Genomic DNA, 25,576 nt, shown 5'->3' with positions numbered 1-25,576 from the left:
CAGTTAACATTTGGATCAAATCAAAACATGTTTGAAAATGTAAGAGTGTTTGGTAAGGTAACAATTCATGTAACAGTTAGTAGTAGAAGTAACGTTTATCTAGATTTTGTCAAACATTAATAATATTAGCGTTTGAAAGGTATATGGTAGCTTTTGACAAATTTTGTTTACTTTGTAAATATTATGCATGTATTTTAACTATATTTTTAACAGTTCAACCGCTAGTTTTACCAAACACTCAACTATTAATCGTTAAATTGAGAGCTAAACTCTACCCAAAACTAATTAATAGGCATGACATCTACTCACTACTCTAATCTACCCGCTATTCGACCACTACCTACTGCTAGTTTTGCCAAAAAGGACTTGTGCTATGTCACTCCAGAAGTGTTTTTTTTTTTTTTTTTTTTTTTTTTTTTTTTGGTATAAGAAGATGTGCAATAATGCAACTGAGATAGTAAAAAAGAAACGAAGGGGTAGGGCTTAAAAAAAAATTATATTTTGAACGCTGAGGAGTTTATTATTTGTTAATTTGAAGTTGGAGACCAATATTTTATGTTTTGATAATCAAATATGTTGAGAGTTGTGATTGAAATGTAATTAGGTAAGTATATTATTGTAGGTTAGTTCAATGTGATTCACGGTTTTAACCATAAAAGTTTTTGTTTATATTAAGCAAAACGTAATAAATAGTAAAATCCCCTAATATGATCAATTTTGGGCGGGTTTTAGACATAATTTTTGACAGGGGTCATCAAGTAGATACTCACACTAAAGATGTTAAAAATTCATCCGATCCAAACAAAATCCGATTAAGATTTCAACATATATGATTGTATGAAACTATGAATACAATATTATAGCATGATCCAAAATTGAAATAACCCTGATCCAAACTCACCGAATCCGACTTACCTACCCGAATTGACACCTCATCTCACACTCATGAGTGATTTTTGCAAAAAATGAACCCGCACTGGCTAAGTAGGTTATATATTCAATGTTCTCTCTTGAATTATGGTACCAGTACTAAAATGTTAATGTAATTCACTAATTCATTAGAAAGTCGTGTCAGATAACACTTTCTCAAATGATAAATCCAAACAAAAAAATTATACTAAATCGTCATTAGAAAGTAGTATTGAAAGGTACTTAAATCAAACTGGGTTTTTACAGACTAAGCAGATACTTCCAAGTGAAAAATGTAAACAAAGCAGATACTTCGTAATTGATTCTAGAAGAAGTGTAGACCATTCAATCATCCACAAGTTTAGAAATTAACTCTTATAAACAATTAAAAAAAAAAAGATTAAAATTTGAAATTAACTGAGGAAGGGAGATATAAAATAACACCTGCACTACTAAGTACTAACATTGTAACAAGTTAAACTATATACAAAGTACATTGATACATTACACATCCAATAAAAACAATTAAACAATCCATTAGAAGTGCCATGGATTATCTGGCTTCTATGCTGTGTCTTGTATTAGCATGGGCTGGAGTTCACCTCCTCCTATCATTTGCTAAGAAAGGCAATGAATCAAGACTACCACCTGGCCCGCCCCCTCTACCCATCGTTGGGAACCTTTTCAGCCTCGGCTCCAAGCCCCATATCTCCTTGGCTGAACTTGCCAAGAAATATGGACCTATCATGACTCTGCAGCTCGGTCGTGTGCCAACTGTGATCATTTCTTCAGCAGACGTAGCCAAAGAAGCCCTTCAAAAGAATAATCTTTGCTTCTCCAACCGGATGGTGTTGGATGGTATCCATGCACTTGGCCATCACGAAAAATCAATAGTCTGGTTGCCGGTAGCATCTCAGTGGCGAAACCTACGCAAAATCTGCAACACACATGTTTTCTCTATCAGCAAACTCGATGCCAGCCAAAGCCTTCGAAGAAATAAGGTGAAAGATCTTCTTAAGTTTGTGAAGAAAAGCAGTGAATTCGGTGAAGCTGTGGATATCAGCCAAGCAGCTTTCACCACTGCCTTAAATTTGTTAGCAAGCACCTTTTTTTCAGTGGATTTGGGTGACCCCAGTTCCGAGTTTGCTCGTGAATTCAAAAAAACAACACGAGAAATGATAGAAGAACTAGGGAAGCCCAATATTGCAGATTATTTCCCTATACTTCAAAAGATAGACCCACAGGGCATCAGGCGTCGTATGAGTGTTTATTTTAAGAAGCTAATGAATCTGTATCAGACCATGATTGATCAACGACTGCAGGACAATCAAAACTCATTAGGCTCAAAGAGTGATGTTCTTGATTCATTGCTGGGCATCAATCAGGAGAAAATTAAGGAAATTGAATCATCAGATATCCCAAACCTATTACTAGTTTGTCTTCTGCCATTACTATTTCATCACTTCATTAAAAAATTGTACTTAATTTCTTCTTTGGCTTACTCCACAACTTGGATTTTTTTTTTTCCAGGACCTTTTTACTGGAGGAACAGACACAACATCAAGCACCCTCGAATGGGCTATGGCTGAGCTACTTAACAATCCAGAAAAGCTGAAGAAAGCAAAAGCAGAGCTCAATGAAATCATCGGACAAGGAAACCCAATAGAGGAACCAGATACTGTCCGGCTTCCATACTTGCAAGCAGTAGTAAAAGAGACCTTACGATTACACCCACCAGTGCCTCTTCTATTACCCAGACAAGTAGATTCAGATGCACAACTTTCCGGCTTTACAGTGCCAAAAAACGCACAAGTGTTGATCAATGCATGGGCAATTGGGAGAGATCCAAATGTGTGGGAAAACCCAAATTCATTTGAGCCAGAAAGATTTCTGGAATCACACATTGATTTTAAAGGTCATGATTTTGAGCTGATTCCATTTGGTGCTGGTCGTCGAATCTGTCCTGGATTGCCATTAGCGATTCGAATGCTTTATTTGATGTTGGGGTCACTGGTAAATGGGTTTGACTGGAAGCTGGAAGGCGGAATTTCACCTGGGAAGATGAATATGGAGGAGAGATTTGGGATTTCACTGCAGAAAGCTCAACGACTTCATGCTATTCCAGTATGTGTCTGAATATTACTGTATCATACCAGTTTGTGTTGTAGAAGTAAATAAGGTGTATGCAAGTATGCAACCATAGACCTGCAACAGTAAAGAGCTTATTATAGTTAGACCTATCACTTTAGAGTCGATATCATGGTATTAAAATAAACAAGGAGTTATTGATATTCCAAATATGAACACTACTACTCCAATTAAACGTGAAGTTGATCACCCATCAAAGAAAAACTGATTACTCAAAAAATGCTGTTCTATATTTAAAGATTCTTAAAATGTCTAAATTACAGCCAAGGTTTGTACTTCCCTCAAGTCCCTAATAGAGATGAATATCTTTATTTATGCTTGATATACAATTCTACATATTTTAGAGGCTTGTATAGTTATATTACTGATCATCACTGTGAAAATTTAGAGATAGCCAGACCACCAGAATGCTAGATGAGAAAATCCAGCTATCAGTATGATAAATGTCAAATAAGTGGTACTAATTCATGAAAATCATTTACAGACGTACAGGAGGCACCAAACAGAGTAGACCCTGTTTCAGATTAAACAAAAGGGGCATCTGTTTTCCTATATGGAAGAGCTTCTCCCTAAAAAATAGGCCACGTTACTATTTCAGCAATCGCAAATTGATAGGCCAACTTTTGATTTAAGCAAGTTAAATAACTCGCTCGTATGAGGGACTACTGGGATGGAGATGTAGAAGATACAACAGTCATGGTATTTTAACACAATTATTCCTCACTCAAGTGTGGCCTAATATTTAGGGATAGTTAATTCAGAATAAACAGAGAACCCAATATAAAAATAATCCCATTAAACAATTTAAATTTACAGCCTCTCAATATTGGGGGGATTCCCTTGCTTAAGCACATAGTGATAATTCACAAGAACTACAAGTTTGTAAATAAACTTTTTCAGAGCCACAGGCTTTACAAGTAAACTATTTTACATCTTCTATTTCACAAGGTTATTTCACAGACAAAAAAGTGAGGTACATTGAAATGTTTTGTCACATGCTTCTATAAGAAGATTACGGCTTCTAAGGAGTGCCGTCAGAAACACGGCCAAGCCTTTCAAGTTTCAACAATATCAAATCACCAGATGACATCTATTTGCCACTTTAGATGGAACGCAGCCATTGATTAGTCATATGTGTACTTATACAATTGGCTATCCAGTATGTCATTCATCTAGCTCTTAGTATATTTTATTAGAGTGGAAAGGCAATTACATAAGTACACATACAACTTTTAGAACATGATTAGTCTGCACTTCTGCACAGTGCACCCTCCTGAATGTAGTTGGTTTTGGCATTAATCACCTTCATCACAAGGTTATGTATTTGAGTCTTCAAAGTACAACTGTCAGCGATATACACAAAAATTGGATCTGACCCGGTTTAAATTAGGCTGATCCTGGGCTATACCGAGCCAGGCCATCGAACATACCAGGGTGATCCAGATATTTCCAGGCAATTAGAAAACATATATGGTAGATATTTATAATTTTATAGTAAATATATACAAATCATGCAGTATCAAGCAACCAGCTATTTTAGTGGGAGTTAGTGATTATTTTATACTTCTTATATAATTAATGGTCATTCTAGTTTTGTCTCATTCAGAATGGTCCTATATACTAGATGTCTAAATGAGCCTGCTCCCACTTAAATGATATGCCCCCTCCAACACCACGTGCATTACGTGGTAACTAATCCATCCATCATATTCACAATCCAAACAACAAAGCAGATTAATCTTAGATCCACAAGGACCCCAGATGTGGAGAGTATAAGATAGGCCAACTTATCAAGTACAAAGAAATACAGACTGAAATCACAAAATCATGGATTACCTGAGTTTTGTGTTGTATCTTCTTCTAGCATGGATTGCAATCCACCTTATCCTCTCAAATGCAAAGAAAAGCAGTGATTCACATCCACGGACATTACCACCGGGTCCGCCCACTGTACCTATCTTTGGGAACCTCTTCAGCCTAGGAACCAAACCACATGTCTCCTTGACTCAGCTTTCCAAGAGATACGGCCCTCTCATGACTCTGCAGCTCGGCCGAGTCCCAACAGTAATCATTTCTTCAGCTGACATGGCCAAGGAAGCCCTCCAAAGGAATGATATCTCCTTCTCCAACCGGATGGTTATTGATGCTGTTTGTGCACTCAATCACCACGAAAACTCCATAGTCTGGTCCCCGGTATCAACAAAATGGCGAAACTTTCGCAAAATCTGCAACTCTCATGTTTTCTCCAACAATAAACTTGATGCAAGCCAAAGCTTTCGAGTAAACCAGGTTAAAGATCTCCTTTCCTATGTACAAAAATGCAGTGAAACCAATACAACAGTGGATATTGGGCAAGCAGCCTTTACCACTATCCTGAATCTGCTATCAAGCACTTTCTTTTCAGTAAATTTGGGTGACCCTAATTCAGAGTTTACTCGTGAGTTTAAAGAGACAGTACGATGTATAATGGATGAAGCAGGAAAACCAAACTTTGCAGATTATTTCCCAATTCTTAAGAAGATAGACCCACAAGGCATCAGGCGGCGAATGAGTGTTCACTTCCAAAAGATGATAGATTTATTCAACTCCATGATTCAGCAAAGGTTGCAGAGCAAGAGATCATCAGACACAACACAATACAACGACTTTCTCGATGCATTACTAGGCATTAACCAAGAGAAAACCGAGGAAATCGATCCATCAAAGATTCCTAATCTATTTGTGGTACATACACAATACTTTCTCAGTTACTTTTAATCATATTCATTGAAGCATTTCATCAAATACTTTATCTGCACTTATCCATAAACCTTCATACCAAATTTGTACTAATCTATTAGGCATTTCATCAAACACATCATATGCAATATGCCAAAAACCAAAATATAAAGTGTATTTTTTATCAGATTTTTCTTTGAAAGCATGTCTCTTTCATCAAACACTTTATTTGCAACAATCCAAAAACCTAATCATTTGTTCCCAGATTCTTTGAAGCATTTCATCGAACACTTTACATGCACTAATCCAAAAACCTCAATCATCTCATTTACAGGACTTATTCGCAGCAGGAACAGACACAACATCAAGCACCATAGAATGGGCAATGGCAGAATTACTCAAAAACCCAGAAAAATTAAAGAAAGCTCAACAAGAACTCCACCAAACAGTAGGAAAACAAAACCCAGTAAAAGAATCCGACATCACCCATCTTCCATACTTACAAGCAATCGTAAAAGAAACCCTTAGATTACACCCAGCAGTACCATTTCTAGTACCCAGAAAAGTTGAATCAGATGTGAAATTATTCGGGTTTACAATACCCAAAAACGCTCAAGTTCTGGTGAATGTATGGGCAATCGGGCGAGACCCGGATGTTTGGGAAAGACCCGAATCATTTGAGCCAGAAAGATTTGTGGGATCTGAATTTGATGTTAAAGGATGTGATTTTGAGCTGATTCCATTTGGTGCTGGGCGTAGGATTTGTCCTGGGTTGCCATTGGCGATTCGGATAATTCCATTGATTCTGGGTTCGTTGATTCATGGGTTTGATTGGAAGTTAGAAGATGAAGTTTCTTCGGAGAAGATGGATATGGAGGAGAATTTTGCGTTTACTTTGGAGAAAAATCAGAGACTTCGAGTGATTCCAGTTCCTGTATAAAATGTTTGGAGAGAAGAAGATGTCATTTTTTGGCGATAAATCCAAACATGTTTGGCGATTAGCGGGAAATTGTTACACGTACGAAGTTAAATGAGTTGGTTGTATACTTTGTGTTAGACATGTTTTTTTTGAGCTGCTGCGGACCTGTGGTCTATTCTCTGGATCTTACTCTACTTTATTGAGTACTCGGTACTATAATAATTTGCTGACATATACTTTGCTCTATTCAGAAGCTATTCGTAGATGGAATGAGTAGCTATTAAAATTTATTAAAATCCGATTAACAATAACGATATTGTAAATCGGCTCGCTGCTCGCACTTTTTTTTTTTTTTTTTTTTTTTTTTTTTAGGATCTTCTTTGAGTGCTTTCTTCTTTCAGTTTCTTTCTCTACTCTTACTTTCCTGTTCTCTCCTCTTTTTTTTTTTTGCTGCAAATCATTTTCCTTTATGATTGAATCTTGTGATCTTGCTTCATACCGATCCTTGAATGGATGGAGAAGGACAAATTTAAGCATTCTTGCTAATTTGATACTATCTTGGTATATTGGTATGTCGTATCTGGTATGTGATTAAAGTGCACTTCCTATTGGTATGTCGTACTCTGTAAAGCTAAGGGTATTTGCAAAGCAGAGAAGTACTTTTGATAGTCTTCCTTCTAAAGTGAAAAAAGGCTTCATATGGAGCTCTTTGAATTGTTACTGTACTGGAAAGATGACTGAAAGTATTGGCTCTTTCTGATAAGATGGATGAGATGAAGTATAGGCATTCAACAATCTTATAAATCTCTTTATGAAAGTAGATGAGCCGGAATAAGTGCCTTTTTTTTGTGAAAAAAAGGATCACTTTTGGAAAAAAAAAGGTCACTTTTGTGAATAAAAGGGTCACTTTTGTGAAGAAAAAAAATACTTTTATGGAAAAAAAAAGGGTCATTTTTGTGGAAAAAAGGGTCACTTTTGTGAAAAAAAGGGGTCACTTTTGTACGAAAAAGGGTCACTTTTCGCAAAATGTTCGATATACAGTAAAATTATTGTAAACCGGGGGATACAGAAGTTTTTGTTTCACTTGTTTGACTGAGTAAAATAATCAATAACAAAATTAATTTGATTTATTGTTGGATACTTGAATTCAAACACTACTTTATTAATAATTAGAGTTCTTGAATCGATATTGGCAGAGTTATAGATTTTAAATCAAATTTCATATACAACGTATTTTTTTTTTACTCGAATTATATATCTAGTACATTAGGAAAAGCAACACTGACCAAGTAACCCCTATAATACCAACCGAGTTATCCTATAACACTGACAAAGTAACTTCTTTAACACTGACCAAGTAACCCTTATTACACTACGAAGTAACCTAGTAAGAAAGGTTGAGTAACAAAGTTGAGGAAATACAGGTTGATTTTTTTTATTAATGAAGTTTGTTATTCTAATGGTAGAATTGTAAATAAAAGCATCAGATATCCATAGACAACTCATGAAACCGCTGACTCATATGATGAGTCATATCATTCCCCATTTCATTCCGATGAAAACATACTTACATACTCCCTCTTCCTCTCTATTAAAACCAGCCCCCGCCACCACCTTCCTTCATCTTCCCGTCGGTGAAGCATGATTATCTCCAATGGGTCCCACTTTCCTCTTCGATACCCCATTTATGGAAAACCCCAAATCCCCCAAGTTAATTCAATTTTTTTGACCATAAAGCCTAATTTTAGATTTAATTGAGAAATTAAATCAACTATAATGCAAAATTAAAGATAACTGAACTACAGTTGTGTTCGACTATCAAAATATCTTGTTATTTATACCACAAATAATTAAAAATTTATCAATTAGACTCTCTTAACCGGAAATTTTTGTCATAAAATTAAATATAGTAATGCTATTCAAAGTTTTTATGACTTTGTGTTATTTTTTTAAAAGAAAATTTTAAATGGTACTTGTTCTCAATATTTGTCATTGAAGTTCAAATTATTTATTTATTTATTTAAGTCAATTGATTTGCCTAAAACTATATGACGATCGATGTGTAACTCTTATTAAAACACGGAGTAACGCAATTACATTTTGGGGCGTTTGGTATAAATTCCGTAAACGGAATGGAAAAGATTTATATAAGTAAGGGAAAGGGTAATGATACACGTTACTTTTGATATATGTTTGGTATCTTTATAAAATGGAAACAAATTGAGGAGTTTATGATTGAGGAGGGAAACACATTTGTTTCCACTAGTTGGATAAGGGTAACAATTTGGGGAATTTTGTTACCCTTTGGAAACGATATTTGTTACTTATAGCTCATACCAAACTAATAGAAACGGAAACACTTATTCGTTTACGTTTTCTATGTTACAAATTTTCATACCAAACACACCAGGGAGTATCATATACAACCGGATCCTCCAATTTCCAAGTTAACATCCAATGGCTTTAAGAGTGACGCAATTGCATTCATCCACCTCCTTTCTTCTTCCACTCTCTTCTAAAAAACTCCACTTTAGTCGCTTCAGAAGACCCTTTTGCTTCCCTTCTTCTTCAATGTCAACCGAGTCATCAACCCAACTCACTCACACCATCACTCTACCGGGTCAACCCGTCGAAATCGTTGCTGCACCCGGAATCACCCCTTCTGAGTTCAGGTGAGTTTCCCATCAATCAATTATTATTATAGTGTAAAATGTTGATTTTTACAGGAAAATTTTAAGTTTTTGTACTTGTTAATTGATTGATGAATGTGGGTATTTACAGGAATGCGATTGATTCGTCTTTGTTTCAACAATGGCTGAAAAACTTGCAGGCTGAAAATGGGGCTTTGAATAATGGGGCTATGTCTTTGAACAAAGTTCTTATTCAGGTAGTAATAGTTTCCCAACTTCATTTTTTGATAATTATTGGTAATTGTTTGGACTTTAAGTTTTTTCAATTGTTTGAATCACATACATATCAAAAATATATACTTCTCTTTAACTTGATTGCTCATATGGTAAACCTGCTCCATCCATCCTGAATACATTGTGATTTGTGAGTGTGTAACACCCCCAATTTGATATATAAGTCACTTACTCCCTCCGTTCCAGAATAATTGCTACACTGTTAGCAACTTTTCATGATTAATCTTACAAAAATATTGTTAGCAACTTCTTCAGACATTTAACTATTTAAGTAATTCAGGAAGGTCTGTAAAGATCATGCTTAGATTTCTCATGACACTTTCTCTATGAATTAGTGAGTGAGAGGGGGGTAGGGGAATAAAACTGTTACAAAAATTATTTTAGTAGGATTATGTAAAATGAGATCATAGGTTATGTAGGGTTGTTACTGTAAGAGAATTATTTTCATAAAGAAAGGAGCATTTCTTGTTCCTTCTCTTCCTCTCCCTTATGGGCGTGCGATGCTAGTTAGAGCTGTGTACTGATTGAGTTAATTGGCATGGTATCAGGGAGTGGATTATTTTGGAAAGCGCATTGGGTTTCTCAAGTTCAAAGCAGATGTTATTGACAAGGAAATGGGGAAAAAGGTATCAATTTCTGATTGGTTGTAGAAGTCCTAAAAATCTGTTTTTAGTAAGTGCAAGCTCAAACCGCCCTTAACATTGTATCAGATGTTAAACTACCAATTGCCATTATAGCTTTGAGAATTCTCGAAAATGTGTGTACTTATATATTGAATTGGTTTAGGTTCCTGGCATTGTGTTTGCACGAGGACCAGCTGTAGCCATCCTCATCCTTTTGGAGTCTGAGGGTGAGACTTATGCTGTTCTGACAGAACAGGTATTCCCCTTTTTTTATGTTAAGTAATACTGGCACTGCAAGATGAGATATTATCTGGGTGAAAGAAGCCATGCTTTAAGTTTATCACCTACCAATTGATGTTGAGCATCATTGCTAATATGCTGCTCCAATCTCAACTCTAATTGATATTTTGTCTGTGCAAGGTTAGGGTCCCTACAGGGCGATTTGTTCTAGAATTGCCGGCTGGAATGTTGGATGATGACAAGGGTGACTTTGTGGGTACTGCAGTTCGTGAGGTCTCTCTTTTGCCTCCTATATCCTTGTCTTTTATATACACTTTGTAGCATAAAAGTAATAGTTCTCTTCTCAATATTCACCTATAGAACTGCTATCATTTTGTCTTGCTGCACATACGACCTATTTGTTTATTCCTTCTATTGTTGCGAATTGCTCATCTTCAATTGGAATTTTTGGTTAGAAACATCGCATGCTTGATTGTGATCCTGTATATTGACTAAATTAGATTAATTAGTGATATTCATGTTTCTCAATTCTCTTGTTTTATGTAATTATTGTAATGTGGGATTAAAGTTGACTCCTAGAAATGCTTTGCTCAAAATATAAATCTGTGTGACAGGTTGAAGAAGAAACTGGTATAAACTTGAATAAAGAGGATATGGTTGAGCTTACAGCCTTCTTGGATCCATCAACTGGAGGCAAAGTTTTCCCCTCACCGGTTAGTTGGTCCTTAATCCTGTATAATGGTTAAATTTGCAAATTAGTGTTATTAAAGCAGATATGCATAGCTTGAATGACACATATAATCTATTTTGTCGACTTGATTTCTTGCATGACAGTAGTTTATGACAAGTGTTAAAGATAACTGAATGATCATGTTCATTTATGACCAAATATGAAGTGTTAGCTGTCATTACTTTCAGCTTGTATATAGCATTGCTCTATAATTTCATTGTTTTATTTTTCATGTTAGGGAGGTTGTGATGAGGAACTCAATGTCTTTCTGTGTCAAAGACAAGTGGGTAAAGAGATTATTCAGCAGCTGCAGGGTAAGAAAACTGGTCTTCAAGATCACGGTGAGATCATAAAAGTGCATGTAGTCCCATATGCTCAACTTTGGCGCTTAACAGCTGATGCCAAAGTTCTCATGGCAATTGCTCTTTATGAAATGGCCAAAAGAGATGGGTTGTTGTCAAACTCTTAACTAACGACAGGAAAATTTTTACCATTGGTGCCAAGAGTATTCCATGGAGACTTCTACCTTAGTTGCTTCTCTGTCAATATGTGTGAACTTAAACTCAACATACACTCTTGAGGAACTATCAAGGAGTTTTGAAACCTATGCCTTGTGATGTAAACTTCTACAATGCTGCTATTATCTGCTCTGAAATCTGTTTCATTATCCCAATCTCGAGATAATGTCCTTATGTAAGGATAGTTTTTTAAAAATTGGTCTATGTAACAAATAGTCTTTCATTATTCAAATATCACGTTTTTTTTTTCTCTGAATTTCAAATATTATCCAACATAAACATGACCGGTTCTTACAATTGAACAATCAGAAACAAAAGAGCAATAGAAATCAATTTTTGGTTTCTAGTTTTCTACCATTTTATTCATTCTCAAACTTTAAATATCACAAGGGGCATTGAAAATCTTACTTCGTATGATTTATGGAATGATCTTCAAACTAGTGTAGAACCCAAATTCAGCTTGTAAAACCATCATTTTATTTGTTTCAAAAAAATAAAAAAATCACCATGGTATGAAGACCATTTCAAGTGTGAAAGCAGGAGTATGATACAACAAGCTATCTGAAAATAGATTAGAAGGAAAGAATTCCTTGACACCTTTGCAAAAAAAAAAAAAAAAAAAAAAAAAAAGAAAAGAAAGGAAAAAGAAAAAGAAAAAGTTTCTTTATTTTACTGTATCAATTTGATAATGATCAAAATGAAAAAATTGTATTACATTGATAAAATATAATGTTACATGACCTAGTGATACGAAAATTGCAGTAGAACATCAGATATAGATTACCAAAAAGAAAAACTAAATTACAAAACAAACAAAAATATTTCCCTTCTGAAAGAACAGGGATTTTTGACACAGGTTTAAGTTGTTTCATTATATTAGTTTGCGTCATAAGCAGCATCTGCTGAAGAAGTATCCATATCATTGAGTCCAAATTCCTCATTCTGCTCCACAGTTCTTTCATAATCCTCAACTGCAAAAACATATCAAAATTTAAGCTACATAGAGCATAATAGAAAAGTATACTACTGCTTTTCAAAGCTCAATGGAAATACAAGCCAAACAGCTAAACACAAGCAACCCAAATAATAGAAAAGTATCTTAATGCTTTCCAATTTTTGTCTTTGGTCATTAGGATAAGTCATGATTTGTAACGAATGCTGGGTATGCTGGGAAGAGCACGCACAAGGAATGGATCACCTACAAGCGTAAGGGAAGGAAGGGGCTGACACAAGCACACCAAATACCTCAAGCACAGCAGGAGCAGGGGAATTTTCCTAACAATCAGTGACAGCTGCCTTTTTGTCCTATCTATTCTTGGCTTGTTGTGTAAATATAAGAAAGGGGAAGGGGGAGTGTGTTGGGTAGGCAGTCATTTTGTAATTCCTAGGTTAAAGAGATTTGTACCCTAAAGGTGCTCCCTAGAGAGTGGTGGCCTGAAGTCACTCAGATCCAAGACTCCATTTTTAAGCTTTCATTAATCAATCAACTGCTTTCTTCCCTCAAAAATTGCTGCTTAATTGCTTCATTTCCCTTAAAACTGTTATATTGAGTTAGTGTGTTGCAAGTGGTATCAGAGCGGCGGTCTTGCGACCACCGGAGCAGGAAACCACCAACCCCTGCACCAACTCCGATTATCAAAAAAAAAAAAAAAAAAAAAAAAACAAAAAAACACAAACATGGTTATCTCTGCGACTCAGAGGTGTGACACCTTGGAAGAGCAGATGACCGGAGTTCAAAATCAGTTGGGAGCCCTAGAGACGGCCATGAAGACTCAGAAAGACATCCTAAAGAAGTCGATGGAGGATGCGGTTCAACGGCTGGACCACCGTTTCGAGCTGTTGCGGCAACAGCAGGAGGCTCAAATGACGGTGAATACAACCACCCAAGCTCAGTTCTTTGAGGAGTTGCGCAACCTTGTGAATCAGAGAAATCACGAGCAAGGGCAAGGTAGCAACTTTGGGATGCGTAACTTCAATGACTCAAATGGTGGCGGCGACCACCGCTGGAAACCCAGGAAGCTGGACTTACCCCTTTTCGAAGGTACGGACCCCGATGGGTGGATATTGAAGGCGGAAAAGTACTTCCAACATTACCAACTCACGGAGGACCAGAAGTTGCAATCCGCCATCTCCGCTATGGAAGGCGACGCGTTGAGGTGGTTCCAATGGGAGAATAGGCGTCGACCCATACCAAGCTGGGAGAACGTGAAAGTCCGCGTCTTGTGCCAATTCCGGCCAACCCACGCTGGAAGCCTCCACGAGCAGTGGCTGGCGGCAACCCAGGAGACCACCGTCCTCGAGTATCGCAAAAGATTCATCGAACTTTCTGCTCCTCTAGAGGATATACCAGAGACACTAATGATGGGCCATTTCATTCAGGGTCTAAAGGAGGAGATTAAGGCTGAAGTAAGGATCTTGAACCCGTTTAATCTGGAGCAAGCCATGGAGATTGCGGGTCGGGTCGAAGAAAGGAATCGGGTAAGTGGTTATAGAAGGGGGTCCGGATTTCTTGGATCGAGCAAGACCACGGGAGCCCAAAGTGGGCTTAAGTTTGCACCTGGGCCGACTTCAACTGGGCCTGACAGCACATATGGCACTCCGACCCAAAGCACGACTTCTTTCAAGGGATGGCCTAAAGCCCCATCAGAATCCCAAGCATCTGTTAATTTCCCCAAACCCACCAGCTCCTCTTGGACGAAAACAACTGAGCCACGGAGGTTGACGGACGCCGAGCACCAAGAGCGGAAGGCCAAGGGCCTTTGCTTTCGCTGCGACGAAAGATGGAGTGCCGGCCACCGGTGTAAGAACCGAGACATGAGCGTGCTGCTCCTCGGCGGCGCGAACGACGAAGACGCTGGCCCCTCCAAACCACCCGACGGCGGCTCTAGCGACGAAGAACTAACACCAGGAGCTTCTCTCTGCTCTCTGGTGGGCCTTTCTAGCCCTCGCACCATGAAACTCGAAGGCAAGGTTGGACCTAAATCGGTGGTGATTTTAGTAGATCCGGGAGCCACCCATAATTTCATTTCGGAAGGGTTGGTGGCGGAACTGGGGGTGCCCGTGGATGGTGCTTGAGAATTTAGTGTGTCTCTTGGAAGTGGCGATGTCATACGGGGAAGAGGGAGGTGCCGAGGAGTTAGAGTCGTTTTACGTGAAGGCTACGTGGTGGTGGAAAATTTCTTACCACTACGTTTGGGGAATGCTGACTTAATTTTGGGGATCGAGTGGCTAGAGAAATTGGGTTCGGTGGTGCATAACTGGAAGACTCGCATTATGAGCTTCATGGTGGGAGAGGAAAGGATAATTTTGAGGGGAAATCCGGCCTTGGAACGGACTAAGATCTCCCTCAAAGCTATGCTCCGCACCCTGCAACACGAAGGAGGAGGGTTGTGGCTGGAAATCAACCGTGTGGAGGTGGCAGTGGCTGGGACTGAGGTGGGGTGCACGGCGGTACCAGCTGACAGAAATTATTGAGCAGCACCAGAAAATTTTCGCAGCTCCGAAAGGATTGCCTCCAAAACGGGGGCATGAGCACGCTATAATATTGAAGGAAGGCAGCAATCCGGTGAGCGTGAGGCCATATCGATACCCCCAATTTCAGAAAGATGAAATTGAGAGATTAATCAAGGAGATGCTTGAGGCGGGAATAATCAAACCGTCTGTTAGTCCATTTTCCAGCCCTGTTTTGTTGGTTAAAAAGAAGGATAATTCGTGGAGATTTTGTGTGGATTACCGTGCTCTGAATCGAGAGACAATACCCGACAAATACCCCATCCCTATAATCGAGGAATTGCTCGATGAGCTTCACGGGGCTGCTGTTTTCTCGAAACTCGACCTTAAGTCGGGATATCACCAGATTTTGGTACGGGAGGAGGACACACACAAGACAGCTTTTAGGACCCACGAAGGGCACTACGAATTTCTAGTAATGCCCTTCGGGCTCACTAACGCACCGGCCACATTTCAAGCACTTATGAACGAGGTGTTTAGACCGTTCTTAAGAAAGTTTGTGCTCGTGTTTTTCGATGATATTCTAATTTACAGCCCCGATAAGGAGAGTCATTTGGGGCACATGAAAAAGGTGCTCTCCACATTGGAGGAGCATCAACTGGTGGCAAATTTCAAAAAATGTGAGTTCGGCCAACCGAGAGTAGCCTATTTGGGGCACATTGTGTCGAAGGAAGGAGTGGCAGTAGACTTTGAAAAGGTTAGGGCGATGGTGCAATGGCCTATTCCTCGGACGTTGAAGGAGTTGCAGGGCTTCCTCGGGTTGACAGGGTATTATCGAAAATTTATCAAAGGCTATGCTCAAATAGCAAGGCCCCTGACCGAGCAGCTACGCAAGGATAATTTTGGGTGGTCAATGGAGGCCACGGCAGCTTTTGAGAGGATGAAGGGAGCCATGACTTTTGCCCCTGTACTCACCATGCCTAATTTCAGTAGGATGTTCATAGTGGAGGCCGATGCTGCCGGCTATGGGCTAGGTGCGGTATTAATGCAAGACTCTCGGCCTGTGGCTTTCTACAGTAAGTTGCTAGGCCCGAAATCACAAGCCAAGGCCATCTATGAGAAGGAACTAATGGCCATTTGTTTGGCCGTGGTTAAATGGCGGCATTATTTGCTCGGGCGCCGTTTCGTGGTGCGAACCGACCAACAAAGTTTAAAGTATATCATGGAGCAAAGGGAGGTGGGCGGTGACTATCAAAAATGGGTTCGAAAATTATTGGGGTTTGATTTAGAAATTCAATTCAAACCCGGAGCGAGTAACCGAGTAGCAGATGCCTTGTCACGGAAGGGAGAAAGGCTGGGGGAACTTACAACCATGGTCAGTACCTCGGGAATTGACTGGGGGGAGGTGGAAAAAGAAGTAAAGGCTGATTTGGATCTTGGTAAACTAGTGGCAGAGCTGTCAGCAGGGCAAGAGTCGCAAGGAGGGTTTTCACTCGAGGGAGGGAGATTACTCTTTAAGGGGAGAGTAGTGCTTCCTAAGGGATCCTCCATGATCTCTAAATTGTTGAGAGAATACCATGACAGCCCGGTGGGTGGACACCAAGGGGAGACTAAGACTTATTTAAGGTTGGCTGCCGAGTGGTATTGGAAGGGGATGCGAAAGAGGTAGCAGCGTATGTGAAACAATGTGCCGTTTGCCACCAAGCCAAACACTCTCAATTGCAACCGGCTGGGTTGTTACAGCCCTTACCAATTCCCGAGGCCATTTGGGAGGATATCTCAATGGACTTCGTGGAGGGACTTCCGAATTCAAAGGGTGTTGATTCGATCTTGGTAGTAGTGGATAGGCTATCCAAGTACGCACATTTCATCGGGTTAAAGCACCCTTATAGTGCTTTAACAATCGCGGAAGTGTTTACTAAGGAAGTTGTACGTTTACATGGAATGCCCACATCAATTGTGTCGGATAGGGATCGTATATTCCTAAGCATATTTTGGAAGGAGCTGTTTAGATTACAAGGTACGGACCTTAAGAGAAGCACCGCTTACCATCCCCAAACCGACGGGCAAACCGAGGTTGTTAACAAAACCTTGGAAACATACTTGCGTTGCTTTGTTAATGGCAAGCCCAAATCATGGGGAAAGTGGTTGCATTGGGCGGAATACGCCTATAATACAGCCTATCATGCTTCTACTGGTTTTACACCCTTTCGGGTAGTGTATGGGAGGGATCCACCCAAGCTGATCAAGGTGGGCAGAGGGCAGACCCCAGTGGATAAGTTAGAGGAATGGTTACAAGAAAGAGATTGGGTGTTAGATGAACTACACTTGAATTTGGTCCGAGCACAGCAAAGGATGAAATACCATGCGGATTTGAGAAGGAGGGAGGAAGAGTTTCAGATTGGGGACTCGGTTATTTAAAGCTTCAACCCTACCGACAAAAATCCCTTGCAAGAAGGCCCAATGAGAAGTTGTCTCCGCGCTACTACGGGCCTTTCAAGGTGATTCAGCGGGTTGGTCAGGTGGCTTACAAGCTCGAGCTGCCAGAGACTTGTAAGGTTCACCCCGTGTTTCATGTGTCTCAGCTTAAGCGTGCCTTAGGGGAGCAAGTGGCCAGTCCTACCATTCCTGTGCAGCTGACAGAAGAACTGGAGTTCAAGACAGAACCTGAGAGCGTGCTGGACTCGAGGGCTGCCAAGGGAGACCCTGACATTTTGGAGGTGCTCATTAAGTGGCAAGGCTTGCCCTTAATTGATGCAACCTGGGAAGAAGCAGCAGTAATTCACGAAAGGTTTCCCTCATTTCACCTTGAGGACAAGGTGAATTTTGAAGGAGGGGGAGGTGTAACGAATGCTGGGTATGCTGGGAAGAGCACGCACAAGGAATGGATCACCTACAAGCGTAAGGGAAGGAAGGGGCTGACACAAGCACACCAAATACCTCAAGCACAGCAGGAGCAGGAGAATTTTCCTAACAATCAGTGACAGCTGCCTTTTTGTCCTATCTATTCTTGGCTTGTTGTGTAAATATAAGAAAGGGGAAGGGGGAGTGTGTTGGGTAGGCAGTCATTTTGTAATTCCTAGGTTAAAGAGATTTGTACCCTAAAGGTGCTCCCTAGAGAGTGGTGGCCTGAAGTCACTCAGATCCAAGACTCCATTTTTAAGCTTTCATTAATCAATCAACTGCTTTCTTCCCTCAAAAATTGCTGCTTAATTGCTTCATTTCCCTTAAAACTGTTATATTGAGTTAGTGTTGCATGATTTTACACAAATTCCCTCACCACAGCCGTTTCAAGTCTATTTTCACATCACTTGCAAAAAAATTAGTCACTTAAAAGGAGATATAATCATAAACCATTACACAACTAGTTTTTAGGAAACTTATAATAGGCATCTTAAGACAATACTGCATTTTTTTTTCAAAATTTATGGCAGTTCTATTTCCACACTGTTAACATACCCCATTTATCATCGATTATATTTTGTCTCTACTAGATTGTATCATACATGATACTCAAAGTTTATTGAAATTGCTTCCAAAAGCATCATTATAACACTTTAACAAGATATGTAGCAGAGTTTACAGAACTCACTTTTCAGCTGATCATCATTCTCGAAATCATCAGTAGCGGGTGCAACAAAGGAGTTGGCTAGCGCATCATCAATGATTAAAGTCCAGGGTTCTTTCAGGCTCAAGAGCTGCAAAAGGTCAAAACGTTCAATATATTACAGTTAGTATTGCCCAAAGACCTAACGTCACTATAATAATAAGTAAACAATCATAACTTCAGGTTTGTTTAAAGTACTCATACATCATAAATTATACACCCCTTGTACCTTATTCAGTCTTGCGTTGAAATCTATCCATTTCTCTTTTCTACCCTCCTCAAGACTGTCTCCAAAGGTAAATCCATGCACTCTCTCCAAACCTGTACAAACATGATTCAATATGTTAAAATTTATGTGAGAGTGAAACACATGCACACTAAACCAAGTGACCATCAATAAAGCAAGAGAATAACACTCACTTTCACAAATTTTGGTCACCAAACCTTCAACAGTTGTGACCATGCCTCCCATAGTGCCACAACCAAGCTCCAGATCAACTTCTGGTATCTTAACACTGGCACTATCCGACTGTTGACAGGTCAATGAAAGGAAAAAGTTGTTAGAATGCTCATGAAACAAGTGACAAATTTTTAGACAAGAAAAATGTTGAGTTGATAAGAATTGTTGATTCAGGCCACAACTCTGATGGTAAGCAAGAGGGAAAGGTAGCTGAAAGATTACAACCATGATCATTGCTCAAGGCATATACATAATAATCAAATAATCAAAAATCCATCTGTCACTAAGGGAGATATGAATTGCACATATGGTGAATACAAGTCAAAGGAAAGGACAACAACAAACAATTGTACTAGGGGAGGAAACCCACCAATGTTGCAGGCAAAGTGGTCGAGAAAGGTGGAATTCCATCGCATAAAATAAGACAAAGGCTATTTGACTTCTGCTTTTTTCCAAATTTAATACTCCATATATACCTTCACCATCTCTTACCTCACAATTGTTTACAAAAGGTCAAACAGGAAAGTCATTGTGTGATGAGGGGAGTAATGTATTATGTAGATTAAATTGCTTGTTAGATTCAGAGATCAAAGTCTTGAGCATGGTTTTAACTTTTAAATCTCAGATACAGTCGCGATCGCGTAACCACTTTTCCACGCAATTTGAGTGGAATGTGGCTGTAGCGGCCTAAAATATTGGTCTTGATATGCTCGAATTCCTTTAAAATGCAGTCGTAATGCGTCCAAGATTTAATACCATGGTCCTGAGTTCCTCAATTACATTACAATCAAAACAGAACAAAATTGCAAGCCTCGTAATTGAGATAGATTTTCCAATACTCTTATTCACTACATTTCTAATTATAGACAGCAAAATACCTACAGTTTGAGCTCGCACAAAAAAGCATATCTTCAATTTCTACTTGAAAGGCACAGAGTCAGAGGTTACTAGTCCTCATAAGACTACTTTTTGTGCACCTTAACAACCAAATTCCATACATGCAATTAAAAAAAAAAAAAAGTGTGCGCATCATGTCAACAAGAAAAAAAGACCTTAATCACATCACGGTTCAGATCTTTGAGATTCTTGACAGAAACTGTGATCCGCCTAGCTTTATCAGAAATGCTACCTCCAGGCTTCAACTGCAACAAACAATTATATTAGGGCTTCAGGTAAAGCCTAGGTTGAAAAGTTACTGACAATTAGAATATAAGTAATTTTATAGAGATACAAGTTTAGACAAACCTCAGAATTACGGTAGCCACAAGCATCACAGGTTGATGCCATAACAATTACTTCTTTGAAGTATGGAATATCTGTCTTTTGTAAAGGTTAACATCTTAACAAGGGAAGAAGACACTTCAATTCTGTAACAGTTGATTAGTAAAACTGATAGCTTTTTCTGTTTGTGCTTCCATGTAAGAGCACTCATTTTATATCCATTATGATATGTGATACTTTTTAACATCACTCTTTAACATGCCAAAAAAAAAAAAAAAAAAAAAAAAAAAAAAAAAAAAAAAAAAAAAAAAAAAGAGCGGAAGAAAACAATAAACTGTTCTGGCTCATAAACACATAAAATATACTTTGTACGTTTTAGGCAGAAGGATACTGGTAACAAACATTTTAGTCTCACATTTTGTTGCACAAGCTCCACATGTTGAAGGGAAAGTCATCACCTGCCGCATAAGATAAGTCTTAGAGCACAGATTCAGATTTACTTTTTTCTCTCTTTATCTGCTTTTTAGGGGGAGGATACCTCTTCTGGTGCAGTATAACGGCAAATCGCATCAGCTATCTCAGCTGTATTATCCTGTGCTATAGCTCGGCGACCAGCCCTAGCTCCAACTGCCCCATGTGGTTCCCTAGCAACCTGATCAGTAGCATGGTTTGCTGTTCCTGCCACTGCTTCCTCAGGTTCTGCTTGAGAAGAGGCAACAATATAGCCAAGTGCAGCTTGCTGCTCAGGAGTTCGGTCATAGAAGTGGAGAGACATCGCTGGGTCCGGAGATGGAGCATGCCTGTATTAGATTAGCTAATGTCAACTAGGTTATAGTGTTAAATAACATGACATTCAAAGAACAGCGCCTACCAACAGAAGATAAATTGGCAAACTATATACCGAAGAGATTTAAATTAGGGGAAAAAAATGGAGGGGTGATAAATTTGATTATAAAGAGAGGAAAAAGAAAATTCCAAAAGAAGAAAGCCTATTTCTTCAGCATAGACAGCACGATTGCCTGTAAATTAATCCAATTGAGAGGGAGAGAAGGGAAAGACAAGAAGAATCCAATAAAATATAGTGGGGAGGGGATAAATCAAATTCTAGTCACTTACGGGTTCTCAATAAAACTATTTCCAGCAGGATCATCCAGAACAAAAGTAAAGGAAGAGTTTGCAGTTGCACAAGCCCACAACTTCAAAAGAAATTGGTCTATTGCTTCTGCGGTTGTAGGATCCTCTTTCTACAAAAACAAAATAATTCAGAAAAAACTTCACAAAATATATTTGTAATTATAAAATTATTGAGTAAAACTTAACACACCCTTCGTTCTTCTTGAAGAGCCTCCAGGTCACTTGCAGCTCGAGTCAAAATCCCTTCTACCTAAAACAGACAACTAAACATTGGTGTGCAGAAAAACTTGAGTGGTAATAAAAAAGTTATAGTGACAGCAGTTATAGAAACTTCAAAAGGAGAAACAAGAATTCCATCTCAAGTACTTTCTGCAATCATCAAAACCTATGATGAGACTATAAATGTTTGAGTTTTCAGTAAAAACAAGCAGCCCACCATCACAGTAAAATGAACAGGGAGCAAACATCCAGATTCTTACAGCCCACATTCTATATGATAAGACCAAAGAAACATATGAAAAAGGCCTATTCATAATTTTTCTCAAAAAAATACAGTAACTACCAAACTCAGATCTTATCGCAATGAACCATCAATCTAGCCTTTCATGAAAGATACAAACCAATAGAATAATAATTCCTCATTTTATGTATTCCATTGCCCTTTTTAGAAAAAAATGTGTTACATGGGCTACCAGAGAGTCCAAGACTCCACCATTTTCTTTTCATTTTTTTAATTTTGTGGCAAAAGCACATGTGAAGCAATGGTGGTGTTGCACAAACAGATAATCTGTAGACCAGCAAATTACACAGGAGAGAGCATGACTTACAGTTGATAAGCTCCCACGCTGAGACACTGGCGGGATCTCAAAATCTAGCTCAGGGATCTGCAAAAATCAATAGTTCCGTGTTAGGAAAGAGTGGACCTGTTCTTATGCTGTCAAGTGAAAGAGGCATAATTGCAAATCGATGTTAAATAGCAGGATTGATTTGGCACTCCACAAATAAGCTGGTCAAATAATTAAACACAATCTTTGGTACAACTGTGCATGCATCTGACCAGACAACCAGGAATCTTATATAGTCTCTGCCATCTATTAAGTACACATCATATCTCACTTCATAAACATTTACAAAGCGACCAAGAAATAAGCCAAATGCCTAATTTTCAAAAAATAATGGCCCCATTCCCTATAGGTTAGGCCTTAAGGGAAACTCCATTAGGAGGGACTTTGATCAGATGATCACTAGCTTATGAAGCTCGTAAAGAAAAAAATTTCATTACAATCCTCACCAAAGGCAGATAGAGCTACTGTACAAAAGAATGATCCTAAAAGGAAATACTTGAGCGGTAATAAAAAGATTTAAAGCTACTAGAATTCTTATTTACGTTTGCTTATTACTAGATATCTTTTATAGCGCATAAATTAAGATCATTTAAATTATTTGGTTGTAAAATACACATTGAGACATATCTAACAAGATCCCACATGATAGCTTTCTTTATTTTTTCCTAATACATTAGAGTAAAATTAACGTCAAAGTTTAATTAGAACACGAGATTGGATCAGACATGAAAAACCCTTAATATATTCAAACATGAACCCTGAATTTTAGTTGAAGAGAGCATAACATAGATCTCAATAGCAATTGGTGATAGCCAACAGGATAGATAAAATTTATAAAAAATAAAACCCATAAAAGAATTGCACTTAACATGGGGATAGCCACCTAGTCAAGTTAATTTAACAATGCAAACATCAAACAAAAGGCAAGGAAAGAATCCATAACAGCCTAAAAGGAAGGAAGCAAGATAAGAGCAGTAAATACTTTGTTAATCTGCAACAAGGCTCAAGTGGCAATTTGAAAGTTATGCAAACCTAAAATAGTAAGTACCTTTATGGTTGCAGATTCGGATTTGACGACTTGTCGATTGAGCATCTGCAATCAGCAACTGTGAGTCTAACTGATTAAGCATATTAATAACAACAGAATTCCACTAAAATGAAACTTTGAGAAATAATAAACACAAGTTGATTATGGACCTTTGAGTCTCCGGCAGGAAACTTTAGAGTATAAGAACATCCTCGTGGCTGTAGCTCACCAGCAAATTGAACCTCATTATTCCTGCCAGTAAGAGAGCAAGGTGACAAATTTTCTTATGTTTCTTTTAACAGTATATTTCTACCAGAGAAATTATAAATTGAATGTTCTCCCAAATAATACAGAGTACTTAAACTTTATTCACAGATAATCTCTTCCAAAATCAAATGACAACTTATTACACTAATTCCACTTGAAAAGCCAAATAAAAAATGCTAATGTCGATTCATCCCTTTACCCCAAACAATAGATAATTCACCCACATCATACACTAATCAAGGACATTTATAGAAAAACAAATAGATTCAAGCAATTTAGCCAAATTATAGAGCACTGGAAGCTACCTGATCACTCATACAACATAAGAGAAACATATCTTATACCAAGAAATATATGAGTATATCATCGTCGTTAAATTGACAATGTAACAATTTTCCAAATAATTTTGACATCAGAGTGAGTACAAAATGTGTCATATTATAAACAGTATGAACAAACAATATCATATTTTACTGCATTCTATAGGATATGCAAGATAAAAAGACATATTTTGATTGCTCTTAATCCTACTATTGCAAAGGCACTAAATAATCAAGCTTACAATTGAAATTACCTCTCATTACAATGCGGGCACTCGAAAGCCGACAATAAAACCTGCAACACAAAATTAATTCAACCTTAAATTCACAACTTACTAAAGTGAACACACTCCCAAAAACTCAAAATTAGCAGAGAAAAAAAAAAAAAAAAAAAACAAACAAACAAACAAACGTTCAATAAAAATCAATACTTAAAAAAAAGAACAAACCTTTCTAAAATGAGGAATTTGAGTAAGCATTAACCTTGTAGTACCCTGTATAAAAAATAATGAATTAGTTAATTTCAACTGAAAAACCAAATAAAAATGCAGAAAAAGTGGCGAAATCAATGAAGAGAGAAAAGGGTAGATACGTTTTCGCGGCAACGCATACAAAGGCTTTCGATTTCGTAAATTGGAACTTCGTCATCGGCGTAAACAGCTTCGACGAATGATCGGACGTCGGGGGTTTGGTCTTTAGTGGCTTCCATTTTGGGATTATTGAGAAGTTAGAAGTTAATTGAATTGGGAAATTAAAAGAGGGGTTTTTCTAGGGTTCTTGAGATTGCGAGAAGAAGGAAAGTGAGGTAGTGTGGGAAGTTCTGGAGTTGTAGTTCTAGAATTTGGCGGAACAAGAACTAAGGTCTTCAGTCTTTCCTCTTCTGCTTCGTAAAAACGGCGCACTTCTAACCTCTTTTTGGTTCTGGAGTTTTTTATTTTTTTGTATTTTGTACTCCGGTGTTTTTTTTTTAAACACGTGTATGAATACGTCAATTTCTCCATTTAGTTTATCTTTTAAGCTAAATTGTAGTGAACTTATGTTAAATAAAGCTAAAATAAAAATTAGTAAAAAGAACTAGACTTTAGAGGAAAAAAAAAAAAAACGAATATACAGAGGATTGTTATTTCACGACCATGTTTACTTATAAGTACATTTTTCTTTTGTAAAGTATTATGTACCAGTATCAAACAATCTATTATCCTGTTGTTCTGTTCTTATTTATTGTATGAATCTGTGTATATTGGTGAAGACTGAAGAGATTGCATGTTCAGTCATGAAAACGTTTGTCAATGACTCATTGGTTGTGTTATGTGGTCAGTGATGCCAATGTCATGTAAATGTTGTATACTTGAGCAAGGACATAAGATATGTAACAATGACTTTGTTATAATGCACTCATGTACTTATGTCTAATGGTTTTATGTTAAATATAGCTTTAAACTTCATTATAGCTGTAAAACAAATTCAATAGTATAGGTTTAAATGTTTCATGTTGGATATCTTATGATTCTATTCA

At 38.1% G+C, this 25,576-nt stretch overlaps 4 protein-coding genes across 4 annotated transcripts; 3 read left to right on the top strand and 1 right to left on the bottom strand.

Moving 5' to 3' along the window:
• The first annotated feature begins 1,457 nt into the window (after positions 1 to 1,457).
• LOC145582724 (geraniol 8-hydroxylase-like) lies at positions 1,458 to 3,111 on the top strand. The gene is made up of 2 exons (XM_081639726.1): positions 1,458 to 2,342; positions 2,440 to 3,111. The coding sequence occupies exons 1-2, from the start codon at positions 1,458 to 1,460 to the stop codon at positions 3,043 to 3,045; spliced, it is 1,491 nt and encodes a 496-aa protein (XP_081495852.1). The 3' UTR covers positions 3,046 to 3,111.
• A 1,707-nt stretch (positions 3,112 to 4,818) lies between these two features.
• Positions 4,819 to 6,848, top strand: LOC145582713 (geraniol 8-hydroxylase-like). The gene is made up of 2 exons (XM_081639715.1): positions 4,819 to 5,781; positions 6,110 to 6,848. Exons 1-2 carry the CDS (start codon positions 4,885 to 4,887, stop codon positions 6,713 to 6,715), a joined length of 1,503 nt encoding a protein of 500 aa, XP_081495841.1. The 5' UTR covers positions 4,819 to 4,884; the 3' UTR covers positions 6,716 to 6,848.
• Positions 6,849 to 9,110: 2,262 nt separating this feature from the next.
• LOC145582702 (nudix hydrolase 14, chloroplastic-like) lies at positions 9,111 to 11,978 on the top strand. Its single transcript, XM_081639707.1, has 7 exons — positions 9,111 to 9,366; positions 9,476 to 9,581; positions 10,167 to 10,244; positions 10,405 to 10,497; positions 10,662 to 10,754; positions 11,096 to 11,194; positions 11,450 to 11,978. Exons 1-7 carry the CDS (start codon positions 9,152 to 9,154, stop codon positions 11,678 to 11,680), a joined length of 915 nt encoding a protein of 304 aa, XP_081495833.1. The 5' UTR covers positions 9,111 to 9,151; the 3' UTR covers positions 11,681 to 11,978.
• Positions 11,979 to 12,377: 399 nt separating this feature from the next.
• On the bottom strand, positions 12,378 to 24,900 carry LOC145582694 (uncharacterized). Its single transcript, XM_081639695.1, has 16 exons — positions 24,653 to 24,900; positions 24,510 to 24,554; positions 24,315 to 24,355; positions 23,644 to 23,725; positions 23,495 to 23,539; positions 22,429 to 22,485; positions 21,792 to 21,851; positions 21,584 to 21,711; positions 21,006 to 21,267; positions 20,859 to 20,925; positions 20,492 to 20,562; positions 20,299 to 20,388; positions 19,207 to 19,315; positions 19,016 to 19,107; positions 18,772 to 18,877; positions 12,378 to 12,700 (listed from the first exon to the last, which is right to left on the bottom strand). Exons 1-16 carry the CDS (start codon positions 24,767 to 24,769, stop codon positions 12,606 to 12,608), a joined length of 1,467 nt encoding a protein of 488 aa, XP_081495821.1. The 5' UTR covers positions 24,770 to 24,900; the 3' UTR covers positions 12,378 to 12,605.
• Positions 24,901 to 25,576: the final 676 nt, after the last annotated feature.

Source organism: Chenopodium album, chromosome 2, assembly GCF_948465745.1.
Source record: "Chenopodium album chromosome 2, dcCheAlbu1.1, whole genome shotgun sequence".
Taxonomy (NCBI): domain Eukaryota; kingdom Viridiplantae; phylum Streptophyta; class Magnoliopsida; order Caryophyllales; family Amaranthaceae; genus Chenopodium; species Chenopodium album.
This window is presented reverse-complemented; position numbering and strand designations above follow the sequence as displayed.